General features: G+C 61.3%; 1 protein-coding gene across 2 annotated transcripts in view; it reads left to right on the top strand.

Annotated features, from left to right (window-relative positions):
* LLGL1 (LLGL scribble cell polarity complex component 1) overlaps positions 1-21,944 on the top strand; it is a 64,766-nt gene extending 42,822 nt beyond the window's left edge. For both annotated transcript variants that reach the window (XM_024215045.3, XM_026650577.2), the window contains exons 6-23: positions 546-708; positions 1,268-1,403; positions 2,563-2,617; positions 4,673-4,827; positions 4,919-5,136; positions 5,446-5,513; positions 7,397-7,550; positions 8,151-8,255; positions 9,135-9,427; positions 10,931-11,084; positions 11,696-11,849; positions 12,639-12,922; positions 13,594-13,858; positions 14,240-14,354; positions 14,690-14,784; positions 15,593-15,713; positions 16,871-16,950; positions 19,207-21,944. In XM_024215045.3, the coding sequence (XP_024070813.1) occupies positions 546-708; positions 1,268-1,403; positions 2,563-2,617; positions 4,673-4,827; positions 4,919-5,136; positions 5,446-5,513; positions 7,397-7,550; positions 8,151-8,255; positions 9,135-9,427; positions 10,931-11,084; positions 11,696-11,849; positions 12,639-12,922; positions 13,594-13,858; positions 14,240-14,354; positions 14,690-14,784; positions 15,593-15,713; positions 16,871-16,949 (2,614 nt within the window). In that variant the 3' untranslated portion in view covers position 16,950; positions 19,207-21,944. The remainder of the gene's footprint in view (positions 1-545; positions 709-1,267; positions 1,404-2,562; positions 2,618-4,672; positions 4,828-4,918; positions 5,137-5,445; positions 5,514-7,396; positions 7,551-8,150; positions 8,256-9,134; positions 9,428-10,930; positions 11,085-11,695; positions 11,850-12,638; positions 12,923-13,593; positions 13,859-14,239; positions 14,355-14,689; positions 14,785-15,592; positions 15,714-16,870; positions 16,951-19,206) is intronic.
* Positions 21,945-22,287: the final 343 nt, after the last annotated feature.

Raw genomic sequence — 22,287 nt, 5'->3', positions numbered from 1 at the left:
TAGTGGTGATCTAGTACCTCTCCACCTTTACAATACCCTATCCTCTCCCAGATTCCCGAGCAGGACTTGGGAAAGACCAAAGCGGGTACTGCCACCAGAGAATCCATCCCAGGTCTTACATGGAGCCTAGTCCCGCGGGGGCAGGACTCGGGACTGGCAGTGCTGGGTGTATCCTTGTGCAGCACAGATGATCAATGAAGTTCAAATTCAGTTTCAAGCCAGTCCCTTGATTCAAGGGGCTCCCTAACACGCTTGTCTGTGCTTGCGTTCCTCCTGGCCCATTGGAGGGATGAGCTACTGAGTCTGTGCCCTGTGTGACGAGGCTGCCCTGGCTGATCCGTCTGTGTCCTCACTGGCTGTCGGGGACGTAAATATCCTGATCCAGGGCTGAGAGAGGACCATCTTCCTCCTGCCCATTACGGAACAGCTGGGCTGCGCTGTCTCGCCCGCAGCGCGGGGGAGGGATTAGCGAGGAGAAAGCAAGGGACTAGGCTGCATGGCTGTTAACCAGCCTGGTGTTCCCAACCCCTCTGCTTCCATGCTAGCGTGCCAGACGACTACCGCTGCGGGAAGGCTCTTGGGCCAGTGGAGTCGCTGCAGGAACACCCTCAAGACTTCTCCAAGATCCTGATTGGCTACAGCAGGGGGCTGGCGATCGTGTGGGACCAGAGCACCAGAAATGTCCACCACCTCTTCCTGGGCAATCAGGTACCTTGAATGGGGTTTCATGGGAGAGCCGAGAACACCGCGCGCTCTGGCCGGTGGGTGTCCCACTTAGCACGGAACACGGGAGCTTTGGCCAAGCCATCTGCGCTAGATGAGTTTCTGTGGCTTCCCTCTGAGCCAGCTTCCCACGCTCTGCCATACCTGGTGGCTCGCCTGCTGGAAGCTGATGGCTTGGAGTTCGAAGAATGCTGCTGGCCTCGTCAACGAGGCTACGCTTAACCAGGCTCCCTCCTTTCGGGGTCAGGGAGACAGGAGGGTTCGCAGGCAATGACCTGTGGCCAAACTGAACTTGATGCATTTGACTTAACTCTTCTAACTTACAGCTGCACCCGTGATATTGCAGTGGTCCCCAAACCTCCATTGCTGACCTCCTCTTCCATCTCCACTCTGAAGTGCTGGGCCTTGCTCCCCATGTCCCTGTGGCAAAACCAGATTCTGCCCAGGCTGCGTATGCATAGAGGGGACGAGACGGCACAGCTGCCTCCTGTAGCCCCCTGTCTCTCTCCATCTTGGGTTTATTGGCCACATCTGTTCCTTGCAGCAGCTGGAGAGCCTTGGCTGGGAACGGAGCGGCAGGACGGTGGTGAGTTCGCACAGCGATGGAGGTTACATGGTGTGGTCCATCAACAGTAGCTGCCATAAGACTCTGCAGCCACTCATGTCAACTATCCCCTATGGTGAGTTTGCTTTGCCTCATGACCCACCCGCCTTGTTCCTCTGCCTTCTCGCGACGGCCCCAAGCGCCGTTTTACCTTCTAATAGGGTTTGTCATTACACCGCTTCTGACTTCATGCTTGCCCCCAACGCCTTATTGGAGGGGGAGGGAGATATGGGGCCACAAGGAGCCTCGACTGAGCCATTAACTCATGTGGTCAGTCGTGCTGTTCTCGACAGGGTGCTCTGGGAAGCTGACCACTGATGGCCTAGGGCTTGGGAGAGGGACACTGTAAGTGTCGTACAACTGCTGCAGACCTGGCTTGTCAGCAAATGTTGTCTTAGCTGCTAGGGCTCTGACGTCAGTGGATCCTATAGCTACATCTTCTACACCTTGAGGACCCCAGAAGCGTTGAGTTCCCCAAAAGAGCCCACCTACAGAGGGCAATGGAGGCTCCCCTCTGGGCCCTTGGAGATGGGAACATGAGGCTAAACCTATTGCTTCATATGTGGTGCAAGAGGTGCAAGATGGAGTCACTTAGGATGACTCGGCTCTCTAGCTTCCTTCTGGAGGTGACCGTTGCCCCGTTACGTGGATGGATGGAGCAAGCTTGCATCACCAAGCCCGGATCAGCGACTTGCTGCTAGTGGGGTGTTTCCCCAGAAGCTCCTTCTGTGGGCAGAACCCTGCCACGTCTGCGTGGCGTGCAGGTGGGGAGGGAGGCCCGAGTTTGGATCCCTTGCGGACTCTAGCAGGCTAGGGAAGGGTGATGTAGAGGCTGCTGGAAGTGCTGTTCAGGAATCACTGGGAACTTTCGATTTAATGCTACATTGAAGACTAGCCCAGAGCAGCTCGTGACGGTTGTGTCCTTTGTCCAAGTCGGGCCGGGAAAGCTGCTCTAATGGGGGGGGGACGGGGACGGACAGATGCTGTGTATGTCAGCACGGAGTGCTGTGCTGAGCATCTATCTTGATACAGAAGGGAATATCTGGGAGCTTAAACCGGGCTCCAGCTGAGGTGGATAGGAGAGAAAATGTACTCTTAAGCCTGCTGGAGGAGTTGCTGTGGTACAAAGAAATGGGAGTGGGTTGATTTACCGGGGCTAAGACAGAGCCCCCTCCTAGGAGCTGGTGTTGAGCAGGGAGGCTGGCTTTAATGTGGCGGCTCCTTCTTCATTCCAGGTCCGTTTCCCTGTAAAGCCATCAACAAAATCCTGCGGAGAACCTGTGACTCTGGGTATGTCCCCTGCAGGCGAATGTTGTCAGACCGCTGGGGAGGTGGCCCTTGGTTCTGATCGCGGTGCTCGTCTCTGCCACAGCTCCTGCAGCAAAGGGCTGTGTCCGTGGGGGGCTGTCCCACCAGGCTGCGGAGGGGTGCTCGAATTAATGTGGGGGGCGGGGGACGACTAGAGGGCCCCTTTAATGGAAGCCGGAGACTTTATTTTCAGGACAGGCGCCCAAGTTCCCGTTTTAAACACTCTTTAATACAACTGACACTACCTGGCAAATCACATTTTCAGCGCTGGCAAGTAAACTTGTGAACTAGCTAAAACGTGGCCCCCTGGCGCCCTTGAATAAGACCGAAGTGGGGTAGCCCCTAAAAGTAGGAAGGGGGGCTCAGTCCACCCAAGTCCCCTGTAATGGGAGCGCTGCCCAGGAGCGGAAGTTAGTGGCCAGCACGTAGAGCACATGGCCCTGGGGAAGCTACTGGTGTAGTTCAGCTGCCGTCACTCCGGTCAGGGACAGGCTGCTTGGCTGTGATGAGGCCTCGAGGGTTAGGACCAAAATAGGGGGAAGGTTTTGAAAGGTGGAGCCGGGGGGCCCTAAACCAAAGCCCAGATCTAAGCAAGCCGGAGCTCTGGGAGCTCATGGGATCCAAACCTGGGTCTGAAGTTTTGCCGAGGGGATTAAAAACCCTGGACTCCAACGCAGGGAAGTCCAGCTCCTAAATAAATTATAAATAAAAATAAATAAATTAATGGAGATATCCTATCTCCTAGAACTGGAAGGGACCTTGAAAGGTCATTGAGTCCAGCCCCCTGCCTTCACTAGCAGGACCAAGTACTGATTTTGCCCTGGATCCCTAAGTGACCCCCTCAAGGATTGAACTCACAACTCTGGGTTTAGCAGGCCAAACCACTGAGCTATCCCTCTCCCCCGACTGTCTTGAACCCAAATCCACATAAACTGTACATCCAGCCCAGGTAGCCATGGCGTGTACAATGCCGGCATCTCAGCCTTCCTGAGTGGGCGGGGGAGGGATATGGGTAGGGACCGCAGACCTAGAGCGAGCATCGTTGTTCCGTTCATAGTGTCTCCGTTAATCCAGGCGTGTTCTCTCTCTCTGGAGAAACGTCCATTTGACCAGCCTCTGTGCTCTGCCTCTTCCTCGGGGCAGCATGGCCCGTGTCCTGCATCTGCTGCATTCATATAGCTCCTCCCAGCCTGTGTGGAGGGCGGGGGGCATGTAGGGCGTCTTGGCAGAACTGGCCAAGCCGCTCTACAGAGTGGGGGGAGTAGCGCATGAGTGGTGCCTTCACTAGTAGGAAGCTTGTATGGGGAATGGCTCTGGGCTTGGGGTAAATGACTTCCTCTGGGGGAAGCGGGGGCGTGTTAGCTTTATGCAATCTCTCTGCTTGTGGCCCCATCACCATAACGTCTGAGGGCCTCACGCTCTTTCATCTGGGGTCCCCCTCATTCCTGGGAGGCAGGGCAGGGCTGATGTCCCCATTGTACAGCTAGTCGACTGAGTCCCAGAGACCAAGTGACTTGCCCAAGATGGCACAGGAAGCCTGGGGTAGAGCAGGGAATTAAACCCGTCTCTCCCTGTGCCAAGGTTAGTGCCCCAACCCCAGCGTCGTCCTTTCTCTGAATGGCCCCTTCTAGGGACACAGGGTGCCTGACCCATGCCCTCCCGGGCACAGCTCCCCATTCAAAATGCCTCCAGCAAACACCTTCAAGCAAAACTCTCCCTGGGGGCGACGCCCTTTGTACCACGCAGGCAGCTAATGTTTGGGCGTCACACGAGCTGTTGGGAGAACGGAGTGCGTTGGTGTCCCGGGGCTGGCCGAGGCGCCCTGCTACCCTGCCAGTGGTGTCCTGCCAGGCCCATAGAGCCTTGGGTTATTGTCCTCAGAGGTGGGTCTGGCTGGGGATTTCCTGAGGGGATTGGGCACCCCACTCCCATCACATTTCAGTGGGGCCTGTGAGGTCTCAAGCCCCAGCCCGTGGGGTGGAGGGAAATTCTAGCAGCAAACTTGCCGATAGCCAGCTACTTCTCCCCTGCCTGCAGAAATCACTTCATCATCTTCAGCGGGGGCATGCCCCGTGCCAGCTACGGGGACCGGCACTGCGTCAGCATCTTGCAGGGCCAGAGCCTGGTCACCCTGGACTTCACGTCGCGTGTGATCGACTTCTTCACGGTGCACCACACGGAGCCGGAGGAGGGTAGGCGGCCCGTTCTTCAGAACCAAGCGCGTCTCGGTCTCCCCGCCAGCCTGACGCCTGGCGGCTGACCTCTCACTGCTCTGCCTTCTAGAGTTCGATAACCCAAGTGCCCTGGTGGTCCTGGTGGAAGAGGAGCTGGTGGTCTTCGACCTGAAGACGCCCGGCTGGCCTACGGTTCCTGCCCCCTACCTGGCGCCCCTCCATTCCTCCGCCATCACCTGCTCCTATCATATCTCCAACGTCCCCCTGAAGCTGTGGGAGCGAATCATCAGCGCTGGAGAGCAGCAGAGCCCCCGGCATTCTTCTGTGGTAAGGGAACGCCCCCTGCTGGAGAAAAGCTACTGAGCTGCAACTGGGTCTTGCCAGGAGGTGGGTGGGGTCCATACAGCGCCTGGCACAATGAGCCTGACAACACTTGGAGCCCCTGTGGGGAGTTGTCACGCTGACCTCCTGGCTTGGCGAGCAGCGTCCAGTTGGGCTGCACAAACCCATCTCGATTTGCTTGGATGCCAGCAGCAGGGCGGGAGGGGTGCACGTGGGTGAGGCCCCAATGGGCCTGTGGAATGAGCTGTTGCTTAATGTTCCCCCCACCCTGCGTGGGTGGGATCTGTCTTCTAGAACTGGCCGATCAGCGGAGGGAAAAACTTAGCCCAAGAACCCACCCAGAGAGGCCTTCTTCTCACGGGGTAAGTACGGCTCGGCCACCACCCGTTCGACTGGCTAATCTTTTCCCCAGCTGGCCAGTGCCAATAGAGGGCCCAGTAGGGGCAGCGAAGGGACTGGGGCAGGGACGTACAATGGGCGAGGCTAAAACGTGCTGGAATGGCTGGGGCTTGCATCATGCCCTAGAGGCAGCCAGCGAGTGATTCTGCCAGCTCTCCTCCAGCGGAGAAAGCCGCATCTTGGGGGGCTGGGGGGCGAGGGGGCCTCTTCCTGGCTGACTGTAAGTCAGGGCCAAAGTCTGTCCTGAAGGGCGTTCTCTGCCACTGCAGGAGGGGTAGTGGTGTGTCGTGACTAGAGCAGGGGTCTGGGAGACCTGGGTTCGATGCTGCTGAATTGCAGGGTGGGGGATGTTGCTTCTCCAGAGTGGGGAAGGGAAGAGGAGTGTAACGCCAGGAGGCCGGGCGAGAGGTGTGGGGGTGGACGGATGCCAGGGGAGAGGTGGGGGGAGCCCCTCCTCAGTTGTTGGGTGGGCTGCTAACTGTTCTCCCTGTTGAGCCTGGTAAGGATGTGTCACTCTGTTTGTTTTTCCTTCTCCTCGCTCTTGGTGGTTGTTTTATCTTGGCTCCGAGTTGGCGACGTGTTGCCAGAGGCGTCGCTGGCTGAGCGCTGCACCGGCTCCTCCGAACACGCAGGCAGGGCTTGTTAGCGGCCGCAGATGTTCAGGCTGGAGCGGGGGAGGTGGGGGCGAAGGAAAATTCGAGACGAACGTCGTCATGCTGGGCGGAGCCTGCTGTCCCGCTGAGACGCACGCCTGCCTGGGGGCTCCTGGGTGGCTCAGTTACTTCTGGCCCGTTTCCTGGGGCAGCCCTGGCCAGAGACCTGATCCGGTGCGGATGACAGCACTCGAGCTGCTCTGCCTGCTGCTAGATGGGGCAGGCTGGGGGGGGCTGATAAGTTACAGAGGAGCCACGCCTGGGTAGTGGCGGCTGGTGTGCTCAGGGGCTGCCTCGGGGAGCTGGCTCCCATCGCTGTGCTGTGCCCGGAGCGCAGAACCGGAAGCAGCCAGGGGCTGTGACGTGGGCAGCTGACCGCAGAACTCCCCTCGCTCTTCCCAGGGCTTAGCAACCTGTGTTTATGCCTTGTGGTTGCTCACCTCGAGCCGTTGTGAAGTACGGAGTTTTTGGGTGGCTTGGCCCGTTGTTGCCGAGGAACTGCTTCCCTTCGCCGTCGTGGGACGGTCTACTGCTACCGAGGCGCTGCTGGCTTAAGCCAAGCTGAGTAGGGGCCGGCTGTGCGGCCACATCCCTCCCTCCTGACCCCTGCCGGATGGAGCCGTCCAGCTCTGTGACGGCTCCGTCCTGAGGGCATCACCACTGCGGCAGGTCGCCTGGTCCATGGCCCAGTGACTAGTCCAGAATCCAGACATGCTGTGGACCAAGGAGATCTCTGCCTCACCTGGCCACCCTCCTGAGCCAGCTGGGCGTGAATGCTGGTCCCCTGAGCTCATTCCCGCCGGCTCCCTAAGCTTCCGTGCTGGGGGAGGGAGGAGGGACCGCAATCCGAGCACGCGGAGATCGGCCCTGATGGCTGCGGGGTGGGGAGGTGGCAGGGCCCGCAATCCGAGCACGCGGAGATCAGCCCTGATGGCTGCGGGGTGGGGAGGTGGCATGCAATGGCACTGGAGCGGCAGAGCCACTGGACAGGAGTCAAAACTAGTTCCACGCTACCAGAGGCAATGGAGAGTCTGTTCCCCTCTTCTGCCTCTCCCTTGCAGAAGTGGGCAGGCTACGGGCTGGCCTGGATGGAGCAGCTTAGCTGGCCGTACGTGGGGAGTCAGGGCCCCGGGCAAGGGACAGACACAGCTTCTCCTCACCGAGCGGCACGTCTCTCCCTCTCCCTTCCCCAGGCACGAGGACGGCACGGTCCGCTTCTGGGACGCCTCGGGGGTGTCGCTGCGGCCGCTGTACAAACTGGGCACGGCCAACATCTTCCAGACGGACTGCGAGCACAGCGACTGCCTCAACCCGGCCAGCGAGGAGGAGTGGCCTCCCTTCCGCAAGGTACCGCCCTTGGCCCGTCCTCATCCTGGCAACTCCCTGTGGGGCCTCCACAGGAGCCATTGGGCCTCTCCAGGCGTGTCCCTGTGCCTGAGGATTCCCGGGATGCCCATGGATCGGATAAGCTCCCCCGTGCAGGGTGGCTCGCTGCCAGCCCGGGGCTGTAGTGGGTGACAAAATGCTGCCAGCTGATGGGGGCGCCCAGAGAGCCAGACTAGCTCTGCACATCACCCACCCCAGGGGACCCTTTGGCTGCCTCTGGAGAGAGGCCAGGCCGTAGGCCATAAACTGCTCTCTCCTTCTGAGCAGGGCCAGGGCAGGCTGTGTGGGGAGCATCAGTCCTGGGGTGTCTGTCCAGGCCCGTCTCTAATGCAAATAGAAGGGAGCTGTCTAACAATGCAGCCCAGTGTCACAGATCAGGAGCCCCTGGCGAGGGCCAGTCCTGGCAGGGGGTTAAGGTAGGATCTGAGACCATTAAAGGGAGGGGGCAGAGGGGGGTTCCCACACTGGGGGGAGTCGGTGTGTGCAATGGCTTGCCGGAGCCCCGAACGCAAGCTGTGTCCTGCCCTCTCGCGCCCCTGACCCCCTGTCTCCATCGTCCAGGTTGGCTGCTTTGATCCGTACAGCGACGACCCCCGGCTGGGCATCCAGAAGATTGCGCTGTGTAAATACACGGCCCGGATCGTGGTGGCTGGGACTGCCGGGCAGGTAGGGTGACTGTGGGGCGGGGGGGGTGACGCTCCAAGGGAACAGCCAGCCAGCCCTGTTCTGTTGCCGGGTTTTCCTTACAGGCAAAGTTGGGGAGGGGGAAGGGAGTGTGGGGGCCAGGGGCAGAGCCCAAGTATTTGGTCGGGAGGGTGGGATTCTCAGACCATGCTCTCGCTCTGCCTCTTAAAAGGGGCTGGAGAGCTGATGCCAGCGCGTGTTTCCCAGCCGTCCCAGTGACCTGGCCTGTAGGATGAAGGGCAGCAGCCCCTGGCTGGTGGGATCTACCCCAGGGCTTGGCAGCCTTGCTGGGGGTGGGTTTGACTTGGCTGGGGAAGCTTCGTACGTTTCCAATCAGCTGTGGAACGTCTGCTCTGTCTCCTGCTTCTGGGGAGCCATCCAGCTGCAAGGCGTCAGTCCGAGCAGGGATAAACCCCCTTGTTCGTGACCAGCTGCCCCTGGGCCGTCGCGCTGCCCCACTGGCCAGCCAGCGCTGATGGCGGCAGGAATGTACCAGTGGCTTCCTAGAGGAGAGGTTCCCCCGGCCCAGCTGTCACATGAGACTCCATGGCTTGAACCTCTGCCCTCATTGCAACCCCCATCTGGCTTTGGCAGGACTGGGTAGGGAGGGCGGGGGCACTGAGCATTGGCGCCGGGGCGGGCGTCGGCCCTGGGATAACGGCGGGCGCTGCGGCTGAGGGGTGCTTTGTTAGCGCCTGGAGCCTGCACTTATCTACCAGTCCCAGTGCTGGGGGTGCCTTGCCGTCATGGGCACCAGGCTCCCAGCTGGAGTCCAGGAGCTCTCCCCCGAGCTGCATGCACCAGTAGTGTGGAGATGCCTCGGTGGAACTGGCCCTCAGTGCCCCGTCTGCCTCTCGCCAGGTGCTCGTCATGGAGCTGAGTGACGAGAAGTCGAATCACATGATCAGTGTGGCCATGGTGGACCTGCTGCAGGACCGGGAGGGCTTCACCTGGAAGGGGCACGACCGGCTCACCCCCAAGAATGGCTCCATCACCTTCAGCCCAGGCTTCCAGCCCAGCGTGCTGGTGCAGTGCATGCCGCCGGCCGCCGTCACCGCCGTCACGCTGCACTCCGAGTGGAACCTGGTGGCCTTCGGCACCAGCCACGGCTTCGGGCTCTTCGACTATTACCGACGCAACGCGGTGCTGGCCAGGTAACTGCCCTCCCTCCTCCCTGGGGACCGGCTCCAGCCACGGAGCTCGGCGCTGGCACTGGGATGCGGAGCTGAGCGGTGAACGAGCACAACAAACCCTGTTGCTATTGATCCTTCCCCTGGCAGACGGGCAGGGCCGGGCTCTAGGGAGTTCGGCTCCTCTCGCCCCTGTGCTCGGGAAGGGGCACTGTCCTGCCCCACAGCAGCCCTCTACCCCCTGCTGGAAGGAGCAGTGCCAAGGATTCTGTGGGTCGTGGCCACAGCCCGGTGCTGTGCTGGGAGAAGCTGAGATAATGAGCTGGCGGGGGGCCCGGTGACCCATGAGTGGGACGGAGGGAGGTTTAAATGTTGTGTGGCTGATCCCTTTCCCATGTGCAGCTAAGTCCTAGGGGGGCTCGGCTCGGAGAAGCAGGTGCTGTAGCTTGCCAGCAGACGGTCCCGTGCAATGCTGCGGCCTCCTGCTGGCTTGTCCATGTGCCGCCGGTGGTCCCCAGCAGTAGCCCAGTGCTCGGCACGTACCGATCTCCTGCCTTCGGAGCCATTCCGGGCTCCTTACAGCTGCTGCGGAATGAAGGGGGGTTGGGTAGGCGAGCAGTGTCCCTGCTTGCCAATAGGGAGCCCAGGTATCCTGACTCGAGGCTGTGGCCGAGGAATCTCCCAACCCCGTTACTGTGCTGAGGAGGCTTGGAACAGACCAGCAGACGCCCCGGGGGTTTCACCCCCCTTCTGCTGCCGATCTCCGGCCTCACACAGAGCAGGTGTGGCTGCCTGGGCTTGCTTAGGGGGGGGAATGGGTGACTCTGCAGAAGGGCCCATGCCCCCCGTTGTCCCTGCCCAGGGAAGAGCTGTCCATCTCCCCTACCCGGCAGCAGCTGCTCCATCCTTGCGTCGGGAACCTCTCCAGACGGCACTGGGAGGGCCGTTCCTTCTCCTGCTGCAGCCAGGGGGCAGAGTGCCGCATGGGGCAGTGGGACGTGTTGTGGGAGCGTGGCCAGGAAGAGGGTCCCTCGATGGAGCAGTTCCTTGATTGGAGGGCAGCAGATGCCGACCTGGGCGTCCTGACTGGCTTGGCTGCTCGAACGGTTGCGGAGCATGTTCTAGACACAGTGTCCTAGCTGAACCCAGGCTGCTTGGCGCTCAGCCACGTCATGGAGTGCTTTGGGATGAAAGGGGCTCCCCTGGGACGCCTGATCCTACTGTCATGGGGTGGCTGAGAGGCGCCCTCTGGTGGCTGCAGCCCGCAGAGGGGCCTTGCTGAGGTGGGAGGGGTCTAGTCCCAGTCCCCTGTGTTTGTGGGTTACCTGATAACCGCCTGTTCCAAGTGACATGGGGGGGGGGGGGCCACCTGGGCGGCCCTGCCGGGCCGCCAGGGCGGAGCTAGGCATAGGCACGGTTGGGGAGAAGGCTGGGGACGAGTCTCCCCTCTGTGAACACGGCAAATCCTGGAGGGTCCCCGCTCCTGCCCCCCAGGCTGGCGCTGAGCAGCTGTTTGTGCCGCCCCAGGTGCACGCTCCACCCCAACGACTCCCTGGCCATGGAGGGGCCCCTCTCCCGAGTGAAGTCGCTGAAGAAGTCCCTGCGCCAGTCCTTCCGCAGGATCCGCAAAAGCCGAGTCTCCGGCAAGAAGAGAGTTGGTGCCAACAGCTCCTCCAGCAAGGTAACCGCGGGGCGGGGCACGCTGGGGGACCGTCTCATCCTGAGCCTGCCCCCTGGGGTGGGGGGTTGTGACCTCTCGCACCTGGACTGCCTGGGCGGCGTGTTGGCTCTTTAACACGGACATCCTTTGTCCCGCGTGCGTTCGACGCACTGGAGTGAGATGTGACCGGAGCAGGGGGTTCGTCAGACCGTTTAAAAACAAAATTGCCCCTTCCCCGTCCCTTGCAGCTGCTTCCGAGCCGCCTCCACTCAGTAGAGTCCCCCAGGGCCGGTGGGGCCTGAGTTTCTGATGTCTAAACCAAGCAGAATCCCTGCTCCTGCTTTTCTTTGACACACGTCTTCTGGGCAAAGGGAAACTGAGGCCGGGAACGGCTAAGTGACCTGCCCAAGTTCCCACAGGAAGTCTGGCAGAGGAGAGAATTGAACCTCCCATATTTCTGACTAGTGCCCTCCCTCATAGCTGAGCTCTAACTCCCAACACCTGAAGGGTCCCTGCTCTCTCTCAGGGACCCCAGGAGGGGCTGTCCTGGGGGGCTGCTCCCTAGCTGAGGGAGGGAAGAAGTTGACCCCTGGAATCCAGGCTGTTCACAGGACTGGTGTCTCGTCCCCCAGGTGCAGGAAGCCAATGCCCAGCTGGCCGAGCAGGCCGGCCCCACTGATGTGGAGATGACCCCCGTGCAGCGGCGGATCGAGCCCCGGTCAGCCGACGACTCGCTCTCGGGGGTGGTGCGCTGCCTGTACTTCGCCGATACCTTCCTCCGAGACGGTAAGGCCTGGCCGCAGCTCTGAGAGGGAATACGACTGTGCAGGCAGGGAGGGGATCCCGTGCTGGGCTGGACCTACAGCGCCCCTGGCCGGACCCCATGTCTGCACCTGCCCTGAATACAAGCTGCCCAAGAGGCAGGCGTTGTTAACCCCTGATCCCCAGCTGGTACAGCCCTGTACTGAGAAGCAGGGGCAGTTTCTTCCTGACCTCGTCTGGTGCTCACCTGGTGCCCTGAGGCATGAGGATTAATATAGTTTCTAGCTATGCTGTCTAGTAGCGCTGCCGAGAGTTTCTACTCCATAGAAAGGTCTAATCTTTAAACCCTGCTTACTTCAGTAAAACCATGTGGCAGGGAGTTCCCCAGGCTAGCACTGCCTTATGCAGTTCTTCCTTTGGGCAGTAGACTAGCCAGTGCTAAAGACCCCAAGCTCAGAAAGTGCCGATTTACTTGGGTTGCCTCTGGGGCTCTGTGTGGGTTGATGCTGTGCTAATACTCAGGGCTGCCTGGGGGGAGGCAGTTGGCCCCAGAGGCCCCCATTTGCGAGGGCCTCCAAACAGAGTGGCCCGGCACAAACCCGAGTGGCGCTGTGACCCCATATGCCTGATTGCAATGTCCAGAATGGGGATCTGGGCCCAGCCCCGTGGGATAGAAAACGCTGCTGTGGGGTGACTCCAATACTTCCTCGCCCTGGGGCCACCCCTCAGTGGTCTGTCTTTTGGGGGGGGCCGGGCCCCCCCAGAACCTCTGCGCAGCCCTGCTAATGCTGCTGCTTTCCCCCGGCTCCTCAGCCGCCCACCACGGGCCCACCATGTGGGCTGGGACCAACTCGGGCTCCGTGTTCGCCTACGCCCTGGAGGTCCCGTCCCAGGAGAAGTTCTCGGAGCGCTCGGTGGAAGCCGTACTGGGCAAGGAGATCCAGCTGATGCACAGGGCGCCGGTGGTGTCGATCGCGGTCCTGGACGGGCGAGGGAACCCTCTCCCGGAGCCCTACGAGGTGTCCCGGGACCTGGCCAAAGCCCCTGACATGCAGGGCAGCCATTCTGTGCTCATCGCCTCGGAGGAGCAGTTCAAGGTAAGAGAGGGGAGGGGCCGATGGCTGTGTCTCACGCTGCCGAGTTGCTGCCTTTGGCCGCCGTTACCCTGACCCAGGTGGCGTAGGTAGCGGGAGACGCTGCCTCATGCCGGCGGGGACGTTCCCATTCCCGAGGGATGGGGGTGTCTGGCAGGGGGGCGGACACGGCAAATTCTGGCTTGGGTGGAACCACGTTGTGGCAGGACCCAGGGTCTCTGCTGTGATTTCTTTAGAGATGAAATGCCCCGGCTTGGGTGCAGGGCATTTCCGCTCTCAAAAAGTGGGTGTCCAGGGCCTGTGCCTTTCCACAGACCACATCTCCCTTGGAGCTGGGCCTGGCTCTCGGGAACACGCTCCCTAACCCAGCAGGGCAGCGGCTCCCACCCTGGGAGAACGATCCCTTTAAGCCAGCCGTGGGCTTTCTAGGCTGGTGGCTGTGGGCTAGTGAAGGGTGTGGACATGGCTGCATGAGTCTGCCATGGCTGCTGGCTAGAGCCCTGCTACACCAGAAGGCCTTGATCCTTGCCCGTAAGACTCAGCCGGCCTGCGGATGGAGCCTCTATGGAGCTTGTAGCCATGGACAACATGGGTCCCTTGTCCCATAGCAGTGGAGTGGGGAGGCAGGACCAGGTCTCCGCTCTCCAGCCGGCTTGCTCCCTGCCTTGACCCAGGTGTTCACGCTGCCAAAAGTCAGTGCCAAGACCAAGTTCAAGCTGACGGCCCACGAGGGCTGCCGGGTGCGGAAGGTGGCGCTGGTGAGCTTCACCAGCCTGGCGTGCGAGGACTACACGGAGAATTGCCTGGCGTGCCTGACCAACCTGGGGGACATCCACATCTTCACGGTGCCCGGCCTGCGGCCGCAGGTGCACTACGACTGCATCCGCAAGGAGGACATCAGCGGCATCGCCTCCTGCGTCTTCACCAAGCATGGGCAAGGTGAGGGCACTGCGCCGGTGGGACTGGCGGGGGCCGGGACATGGATTCCTGGCTTGGGCTCCTTCGGCGCCATTCGCTTGGCTCCAGGCTACCACGGTGTGGCAGACAGTGCTGCACAGTGGGTAGAGCGCTGGGCTGGGACCTAGGACCTGCCCTCTCATCTCTTGTCTGGCCGGGACTCTCCATCTGTGCAGTGGGGCCTTGATCTCCTCCCTGCTGAGCTGGGCCACCAAGGGGGCAGCTTTGGGGAGCAGTTCTTGGGGGAGCTGGTGCACTGAGATCCTGCTGGTGCATTGAGACGCCAGGGGAGCGTAAGCCGCCCTGGTTAATCTGGCCGAGTGGGTGCCCGCTGTTGAGTCTCTCTGGCCCTCCTCTCCCCAGGCTTCTACCTGATCTCGCCTTCCGAGTTCGAGCGATTCTCCCTGAGCGCCCGGAACATCACAGAGCCGCTGTGCTCGCTGGAGCTCGTCCGGCTTCGCGGTACCGCCTGTCACAGGTAGGCTGGCCGTCCGGGCTGCAGGAACTGTGTCCCTGGTGGGGAATGCTGGGGCTGTAGGGCGTGAGCAGCCTCCCAACGCTGTTGGGCCGAAGCAAACTGGCTGCTGCCCTGTGTCATGGCCCCTGAGTCCCTCTGCCCTGATGGGGCCGGGTAACTGCCCCTAGATCCCAAAGGTCCTGCCCTCTGTCCAGTGCGGTGATGCGGAAGCTGGGGGTGACCTGCAGTTCGGTCCCCTGCAGCAAAGTGCCCCCTATCCCCCCTTCGCTGCCCTTCCCTCTGCGCAGGCTGGGAGCTGGCGGGGACGGAAATAACTCTCTCTTCTTGCTCGTCAGCCCCAATTTCACCGGGACACCGAAACTGACCCAGGCCAACGGGACTCACGTGCTGCAGGGCTCGGAGGCGAACGGCTCCCCCGGCGACAGCACCCGTAAGGAAACGGCTCTGACTCTCTGAACCGCTCTGCCCTTCCGCCGAGGGGCTCGGTGTGCTGCGGGTGCTGACAGAGCTGGGCTTCACAGCTGCCCAGTGATACAGATGGGAAACCGAGGCACGGGGGGCTGGGACTCGGCTAAGATCTGTGGGGATCATGGCAGAGGAGGGTCCTTGTGCTTGTCGCTGCGAGGCTGCTGGTCTCCTCCCTCGGCAAAGCCCATGGGAAGACAGTAGACTCTAGCTGCACTGGCAATCCTTGACGTGTGCTGCCTAAGGGGACGGGGGTCTGTCGCGGGCCTGTGGTGGGATGAAGTGCTGCTGGGTGGCGAATCTCTCTCCCTCTCCGGTGCACGCAGCATCTCCAGCCAAACGGCCCTATGCCAAAGCGGGCCCCTCCGACAGGCTGGCACCTGGGCACCCTGCTGAGAGCCAGGAGGCTGGAGTGCAGCCTGGCAGAGTGACTGTCCTGCGTGGCCCCCCCAGCGCCCCAGGCGGTTCCCAAAGCACACCCCGTCTTGTGGACCGGGGACCTCTCTGCCCCTGGCCCGAACAGCTGCTGGGACAGTTTGGGTCCCGCGGGAAGGCTCGTCCCATGGGTGCGGCAGTCAGGACGCTCCTGGCATAGGAAGAGGCACAGGCGTCATTGGCACAGCTCTGGATGTGCTGTCTTCGAGGGCAGGGGGTGTTGTCCGGGGGAGCCGTCAGCTCCTTCCTTTGCTGGCGCCCGGCCTGCCCTCTAGCAGGACTAGCACCCTGAGGGGTGTCCTGGAACCAAGCCCGGTGCTGCCTGTGTTCTTCTCCAGGGACGCCTGAGGAACCCCAGGCTGCCTTCTCCCCAGCGCCCACCGACTCGCCGAGCAGCCCGGAGAGCCCCCTGGACACCACCGGGGACATCACCGTGGAGGAAGTGAAAGATTTCCTGGCGTAAGTTCGGGCTCTGGGGAGTCACTGGTGCAACGAGCCTGAGCGTTCTCGGCTGGGGAGCTCCGCTCTGGGGCCTGGCAGCATCAGCTGCGCCGTTGCTCCCTGGGCATAGTCAGCATGTGGCCTGGGGGATGTTTACAAGACCGAGGAGTTCCCCATCTCCCAGGCTCCAGGGGCTTTGTTCACCCTCCCCGCACGCAGCCTCGCCCGGCCGTGCCTAGGGATCGACGCGCGCACTTGATTACTGCAAACTGCTTGTGACTGGAATCCGGTGAGGTGTCACCTGCGCTCCTCCGGGGGGCGCTGTGCATGCACAGAGCTGCCCACCCTGAGGCCAGAGCTCTCTGCAGTGTTAGAGGGGAGAGGTGGTGAAACCCCACTAGCCATACTGCGCCTTGAGGGTGGCAGAGGATTTTCACCCTGGTCTCTTCCCTTAGGGCCCGTCTCTAGCTAGAAGGGTCCCGCACCCCGGTCAGACCTCAGCTGTACGGACAATGCAGCCTCTCTGCTGGGAGCCCCTTGGCCGGGCGCACGGAGAGCCTGTGAGATAAGGCCGGTCCAGGGGCTCCCTGCACGTCTGTGCACATCCCCCCCATGGGGCTGGGCTTGTGCCGTGCTGGACAGCCTCCTGCCCCAGCCGGGGTCGCTCTGTGTGTAGCACGGCCTGGAATCAGCCCCGGCTGTGGGCCCGCTCCTGAGCTGGTTCGCTGTCTTCAGGCCGTGCCTCGCTCCTTAAGATGAGGCTTCAGTGCGCAGCCAAGCCCCGGAGAGCTCGTCTCTGCGGGCAGGTCAGCGATCCTGCCCAGTCGGCCTCTCCAGCGGGCGTCCACAGGAGCGACTGGGGGCGGGGATGGTTCTGTGGGGCGGGCACCTTCCCTAGGAGCTGGCTTCCGTCCCCAGGCCCAGGTGTCTCCATGAGTGGGGAAGCCGCTTGGCGCGTCCCGCGTCTGGCCTCGGACGCGGGCCTGCGTTGTCCTGTTCTGGTGGGGCACACGCAGGTGGGTGATTGGACCAGCATCCCCTGCCAATGGTCTTGGCTTGCCCTTAACCCCCGGGAGGCTGGGGGGTGTCCGGAGCCCAGGAGCTCTTAGCTGTGTGAGGGCGTCTCTGGCCCAGTTCCCGGCTGCCGTCTCAGTGTCGGCGTGTCTGTCTTCCAGCTCCTCGGAGGAAGCGGAGAGGAACCTGAGGAATGTGAGCGAGGAGGAGGCCCGCTCTCCGGGGATCCTGATTAAATGAGGTGTGCGGGGAGGCAGGGGTTTCTTGCCCTGCGGGTGAGGCAGAGCTTGGTGCAGTGGTCCCTGGTGCCACGCTGTCCCGCGCCCTGCCGCCGCTCTGCTGGTGGTGCCTGTTCACCGGGCCGCTGGAGCTCAGTGCCTGGCTTGTTCTGCTCGCTGTGGCACCTGGCTGCCTTTGGGTGAGGCTGTGCGGACGCCCCTGGGAGTCAGCCATGCTGGATCTGCCTGCTGTGTGCTGCCTCGGGGTGCGGGGCCCCGTTAGCTGGGCACATGGCGCTGCCCAGCGCAGGAACCTGCTGTAGGAAGCACGGTCCCAGCGTCTGCGCTGCAGTGAGGGAAGCTCCTACCCAGACGACTGACACGGGAGTGGAGACGGTGTCCCCAGCCTGGTGCCCTGCGAGCGCGGTGAATGGCTCTGTTGTGTGCCCAGCCTGGCCTGCCAGCGGGAGAGCTGTCTGCCAACCTGTGCCAGGCGGTGGTGGCTGGGAGACTCCTTCCCCCCATGCAGAGCGAGGCTGTGCCAGATCCCAGCAGCTGAATGATGGAGCTGGGTTGCACTGGGCTCTGGATGGGCTGGAGGCTGCCCTTAAAACCCTGCAGGCCCCAAACTGCTGGAGGGAGCAGTAAGGCGGTGGCAAGGAACTCGGAGGCTCCAGCTACCTCGGCTAAGGGAGCTGTAGGGGCCCAGGTCAGCAGGACTGACCTGGATAAATGGCTGCAGCGACAGAGCGGGTCGAGAGGCAGAACTCCAGTCCCATGGGGAACGTTAGGAAACGCCCGATCAGCTCTGTGCACCCGCAAGTCAACCCCTCGCCCCTCCTTGTTCGCTGGCCCTCCCTTCCCTGCCCGCCACAGGCGTGTCTCTCTCTCACACACACACACACCCCCTCAATGCCTCTCGCCGCATCTGGGGTCACTTTCTCCAGCTGTCCCCTAAGCCAGCCTGGATCTAAACAGCAGTCAGGACCGTGGCCTTCTGCGAACACCCGCAAGAGTGGGGAATGGCTCCTCTGGGGGGGGGAGTGCCTCCCACAGACAGGTACCTGCAGATGCCCTGCATTCTGGGGCCCTGGCCAGCTGCCACTCCGGCACCACCCAGCCAGATCCCGTGTGGATCTGTGTGTGCTGGCTGATGTCGCCCTGGTGTGAGGTTCCCTGGCTGAAGCCCTCCTGCGTGTTTAAACCCTCCAGGCTGCTGCAGGCTAGTGGATTGAGCATGGGGCTTGGAATCCGGATTCCTGGGTCCTGTTCCTGGCCGAGCTTCGGCCCTGTTTCCCCGGCTGTGAAATGGTTTGAAATGCTCCACTTAAGGCCTTAATGTCGTTCCGGAAGCTGCTGCAGTTGTCTTGCATCATTTCCTCGTTTAATAAAGGCAGCCGGGCAGCGTGTTAATTTAATGGCTGGCCCCCGGGGGATCTTCTAGGTTTAATAACTGGCAGCACGTGGTCCTGCAGGGAGGGGGATGGTGCACTCTGGGGGGGTTCTGTGCACCTCTGCAAGGCGGGGCTCAGCTGGAGAGTCTTGTACTGCACTAGTGTAGGCCTGGGGACAGCACGGTCCTTTTTCTGTTCCTGTGCCCAGGGGTGGGTTGTCTGCAGTGGGGATTGAACCGTGAATCTTAAAGCCTGAGTTTAAAAATCCCCAGCTCTATCAGCCATGCCTAGAGGAGGCTCATCGCCTCCGTGGCCCAGCCACTATTAGAGAGGGGCAAAGTGCTAAGCTGGGTGGGTTACACGACTCTCTGCTGCTTGCTACCTAACCAAACTGAGAGCAGAGCTGCTGCCATGGGGCGAAAGAATCTCCATTAGCTGCCAGCAGTACAGGGCTTATGACCCCATTCTGATTGTAGCCAGCAGAGGGCAGCGTCCTGCATTAGTGGCTTCATGAGTAGAGCTGGGGAAACTTTTGTTTTTTTTTTTTTTTTTCATTCGGAGGAGCCTGGTTTTCGTGCAATTGTTTTGCGGTTTGAAAAGCCTCTTGACGCTGCCTGATTTTAAACTCTGCTCCAGGCTAGGCAGTTTCTATCTTTCCACCCTGCCACCCCATAGTACAACACACTCTCGGATCCCCCCGCCCCCAATCATAAACGGAGGGGGGGGTGTGACTGCTTGAAAGCTGTCTACTAGCCCAGGTGCAGCTCGGGGGGTGGGCAGGGGATAGGAGGATGCCCCCCCTGGGTTATAATGTAATTGACAGGACTGCCCTGGTGAATCCTGCTAGGGATGCTGTACTGATGGATTTGCCTGTGCTCTCTGCAGGGACCGTGCCGGCCTGTCTCCGCGCCTGGATTCCCTGGACACAAGACTTGACTGAGCCAGGCTGTCGGCTCCGCTTCTCCCCAGAGACCCTCCGCGTAACTTAGACTCGCCTCTTCTCTTTAACATCCGGCCGGGAAGCTGGAGCGTGACGCCGCCGCCCCCCCCGCTCTGCCCCGGTTCGAAGGTTCTCTCTCTCCGCCGAGCCGCCTTCCGCCAGCGGGCCCAGTGCACTGCAACACTACAGCTCTGCCCCCCGCAAAGCAAAATCCGGACCCGGGGCAGCGGGGTGGAATCACTGCTTCCGCCTGGCCTAGACCGGAAGGGACTGCATCCATCTCCCGGGACCCCATTGCCGGGGCGCAGCATCACACGGACGCCTGGGGGGAGGGTTTTATACAGTTAGTCTCTGGTTTGGGTTTTTCTCCCCCCCTCTGCTGAGCTCCCAGAAGGATTCTGATCTGGGACGGGGGGGATAGGGACATTGCTTTGCCTGGGGGGTGGTGTTTACATGTTTACTCCTCACTCGAGCAGCTCTTTGAATACTTCTACTTTCCGCGGAACTGCCTGCCTGCCGCAGATGGTAAGTCCGGGAGGGCTGGCTGGACTCGCCTTAACACCCGTCTGCCACTAGGGGTCCCTCTCGCTCAATACCGGATTGATTTCTCAGTGATGTTGACGGCATTCCCCCCCGGCCCCCTTCCCCACCCCTCTGCAAGGCCCATGGGGAATGATCTCCACTTGTCTCAAGGAGCAGAGTTCACCCTCTGGGGACCCATTGGCTCTCGCTGTAAAGTGCCAGGAGGACAGGGGAAGCTGGTGGGGGTGGAGGGCTGGTGCCAGCCGCTCCGTCGTGTAGCGGACGGGTGATCGCTGCGACCAATAGCACAACTCCAGAGCGTCTCACTGGCACTGGAGGTGAAATAGCCGCGCTAGGGTCCAGCTCCTTTCTTAGCACCTTTCCCTCCTCCTGAGGGGCAGGAGAGCCAAGTTCCTGCTCTGGTTTAGCAGCCTTTAGTTTGGGGGCTGGTTGCCTCTAGGGGCCTTCATCTTCCATCTTCACAGCTGGCTCCAGCTGGGTTCCCCCCCCCCCTCACCTCTTGGAACACCTTTGGATGAAGGAGACCAGGGCAGAGTCAGTCAGCACCAGGCACGGCTTGCCCAAGATGGGACCCTGCCATGCTGATCCAGGCGTGGGTGACCCAAGGCCAGTGCCTTCAAACAGGCGTGCCTAAGAGTTAGATGCCAAAACAAGGGGCTGTAGACTCTTCTCTTCTTTCCCCGCCCGCTCCAAGGTGCTGAGCAGCTGCCTCTTGGTCTCACCGGTTGTTGCAAGTGCCCGGCTCCTCTGGAAACCGGTCCGTGGCGATTACACACTTGGTTTCCAACGCCTCTGTATGAAAACGGCCCCAGATGTTTGCCTGCCTGCACCAAGACCGTTTACGTGCAGTTGTGACTTTCCAGGCTGCTCGCAGCCTCAGCCAGGTGTGAGACGGGGCCCGAGTTCTGCTGGAGGAGGTTCCCTTCCTTGCGTTTCAGCCAGGCTTTGCAATCAGACTCTTGCTGCTTCAGGGCAAAGCAACCTCTGAACTGGCTTTCCGCGCAGCCTGCTTTTAACGTGGGCCACCCGACGGCCCCTGGGGGGGAACCCTGGCCCGAGTTACACTTTTAACCCCATGTGGCATTTGAAACTTCCCCGGCCACTGGGCTGACAGGTGGCTGCTGGTCAGGGAAGTTCATTCCCAGGCAGCGGAAATGCAGGTGCCTGTTGATCAAAAGGCTTGTTGCTGGCAGACTGGTCAGTCTCAGCGGGGTTATTTTAATCCATTTCCTTAGGATCCTGTTTTTCCTTCAGCGCCGCTTGAGCTCTTTGCACAGGTGGGATGAGGCTTTTGGATGGGGGGGTGGGGGGCGCGCTCGGTGAATGTTGAAGATGATTTGTTTTGACTTGGTCACACTTAAAAGTCAGGTGGGGGGGCCCCGAAGGCAGCACTGAAGAACGTAGCCTGAGCCGCTGTCGAGCGGTAGGTCCCGTTTCTAGCAGTATCAGTTTCCTTAGTTGCTCTGAGCTGGCGTGTAGAGCAAAGCCCGGTGGCCGCTGGGGATTCCTGTCTCTAAACTGGATTGGAAGGTGACTCCTGGGCCTGAGGGGCCTCTCCCCTCGGGGTTGGGACGGAGGAAGCTCAACGGCTCAAGCCTGGCCCGGCTTCCACAGCGATCTCTGGCTGCCATCCCTCTGCTCTGAACTCTCCATTCTTGCCTGATCAGCGCTGGGGCTGGGAAACGTCCCCTGCTCCGCTCTGTTCTTCCCAGCGGGAGGGGGGGAATCTCGTAGCCAGGTCAGCTCTTGTTCACACAGCTTTAGCCCCCGGAGTGTTCTCCCTCGTCTCCGGGAGGCCCCTTCACAGGGTGCGCACCTGCTCCCAGTGCTGCCGGGCAGGCCTTGTTTTTTCCCCCCGTTGCAAGGGCTGGGGGCCTGGAGCTGGAGGCCAGGGCAGGCCTGGGATCGAGTGAATGCCGTACCCCCTCAGTGCCTGATCCAGGCTGCTTTCCTCTTTCCAAAGTGCCAAAGGGCATGCTGGGCCCTGAAAGCCCCAGTACCTGAGCTGTTGTAGGAGTTACAAGGGCTGGGATGGGGGCATTTGCCTGCAGCCCCCTCACCCTGCCTTTATGGGTCATCAGCCCCACCTCTTACCAGCACGAGCAAATGCCCATCTCCCCTCGGCCGGCCTTGTCACATGGCCCCTTATGCCAAACCAGCTCTGGGACGACCCCAGTTCTCTCTGCGGCTCTTTGATCGGGAGGTGCATGGCAGAGCATGTCCCCGAATCTGAGCCTGGTACCGGAGATCGGAAGCGTGTCGGGGGTGGGGTGGGGGGCTCGGTTAGTTAGTGGCCGATACTTTGAGTCTTTGAAGGAACTGGCTGAGCCGGGGCTGGGGCAAAGGAAGAATTTGAACTGCACAAACTCTCTGGACCCCTCCCGGTTCTGTTTGCTGATAGTATTTTTCTACACCCGACCTTTGCCGCCGGAACCAATACTGTGTGTGGCTATTTTGGTACTAGATCTGTGGGGGGAGGGGAG

The sequence above is a fragment of the Terrapene carolina genome, unplaced genomic scaffold (genome assembly GCF_002925995.2).
Source record: "Terrapene carolina triunguis isolate 2854851 unplaced genomic scaffold, T_m_triunguis-2.0 Scaffold93, whole genome shotgun sequence".
Taxonomy (NCBI): Eukaryota; Metazoa; Chordata; order Testudines; family Emydidae; genus Terrapene; species Terrapene triunguis.
Note: the sequence above shows the minus strand (reverse complement) of the source record. Positions and strands in the feature narration are given on the sequence as shown.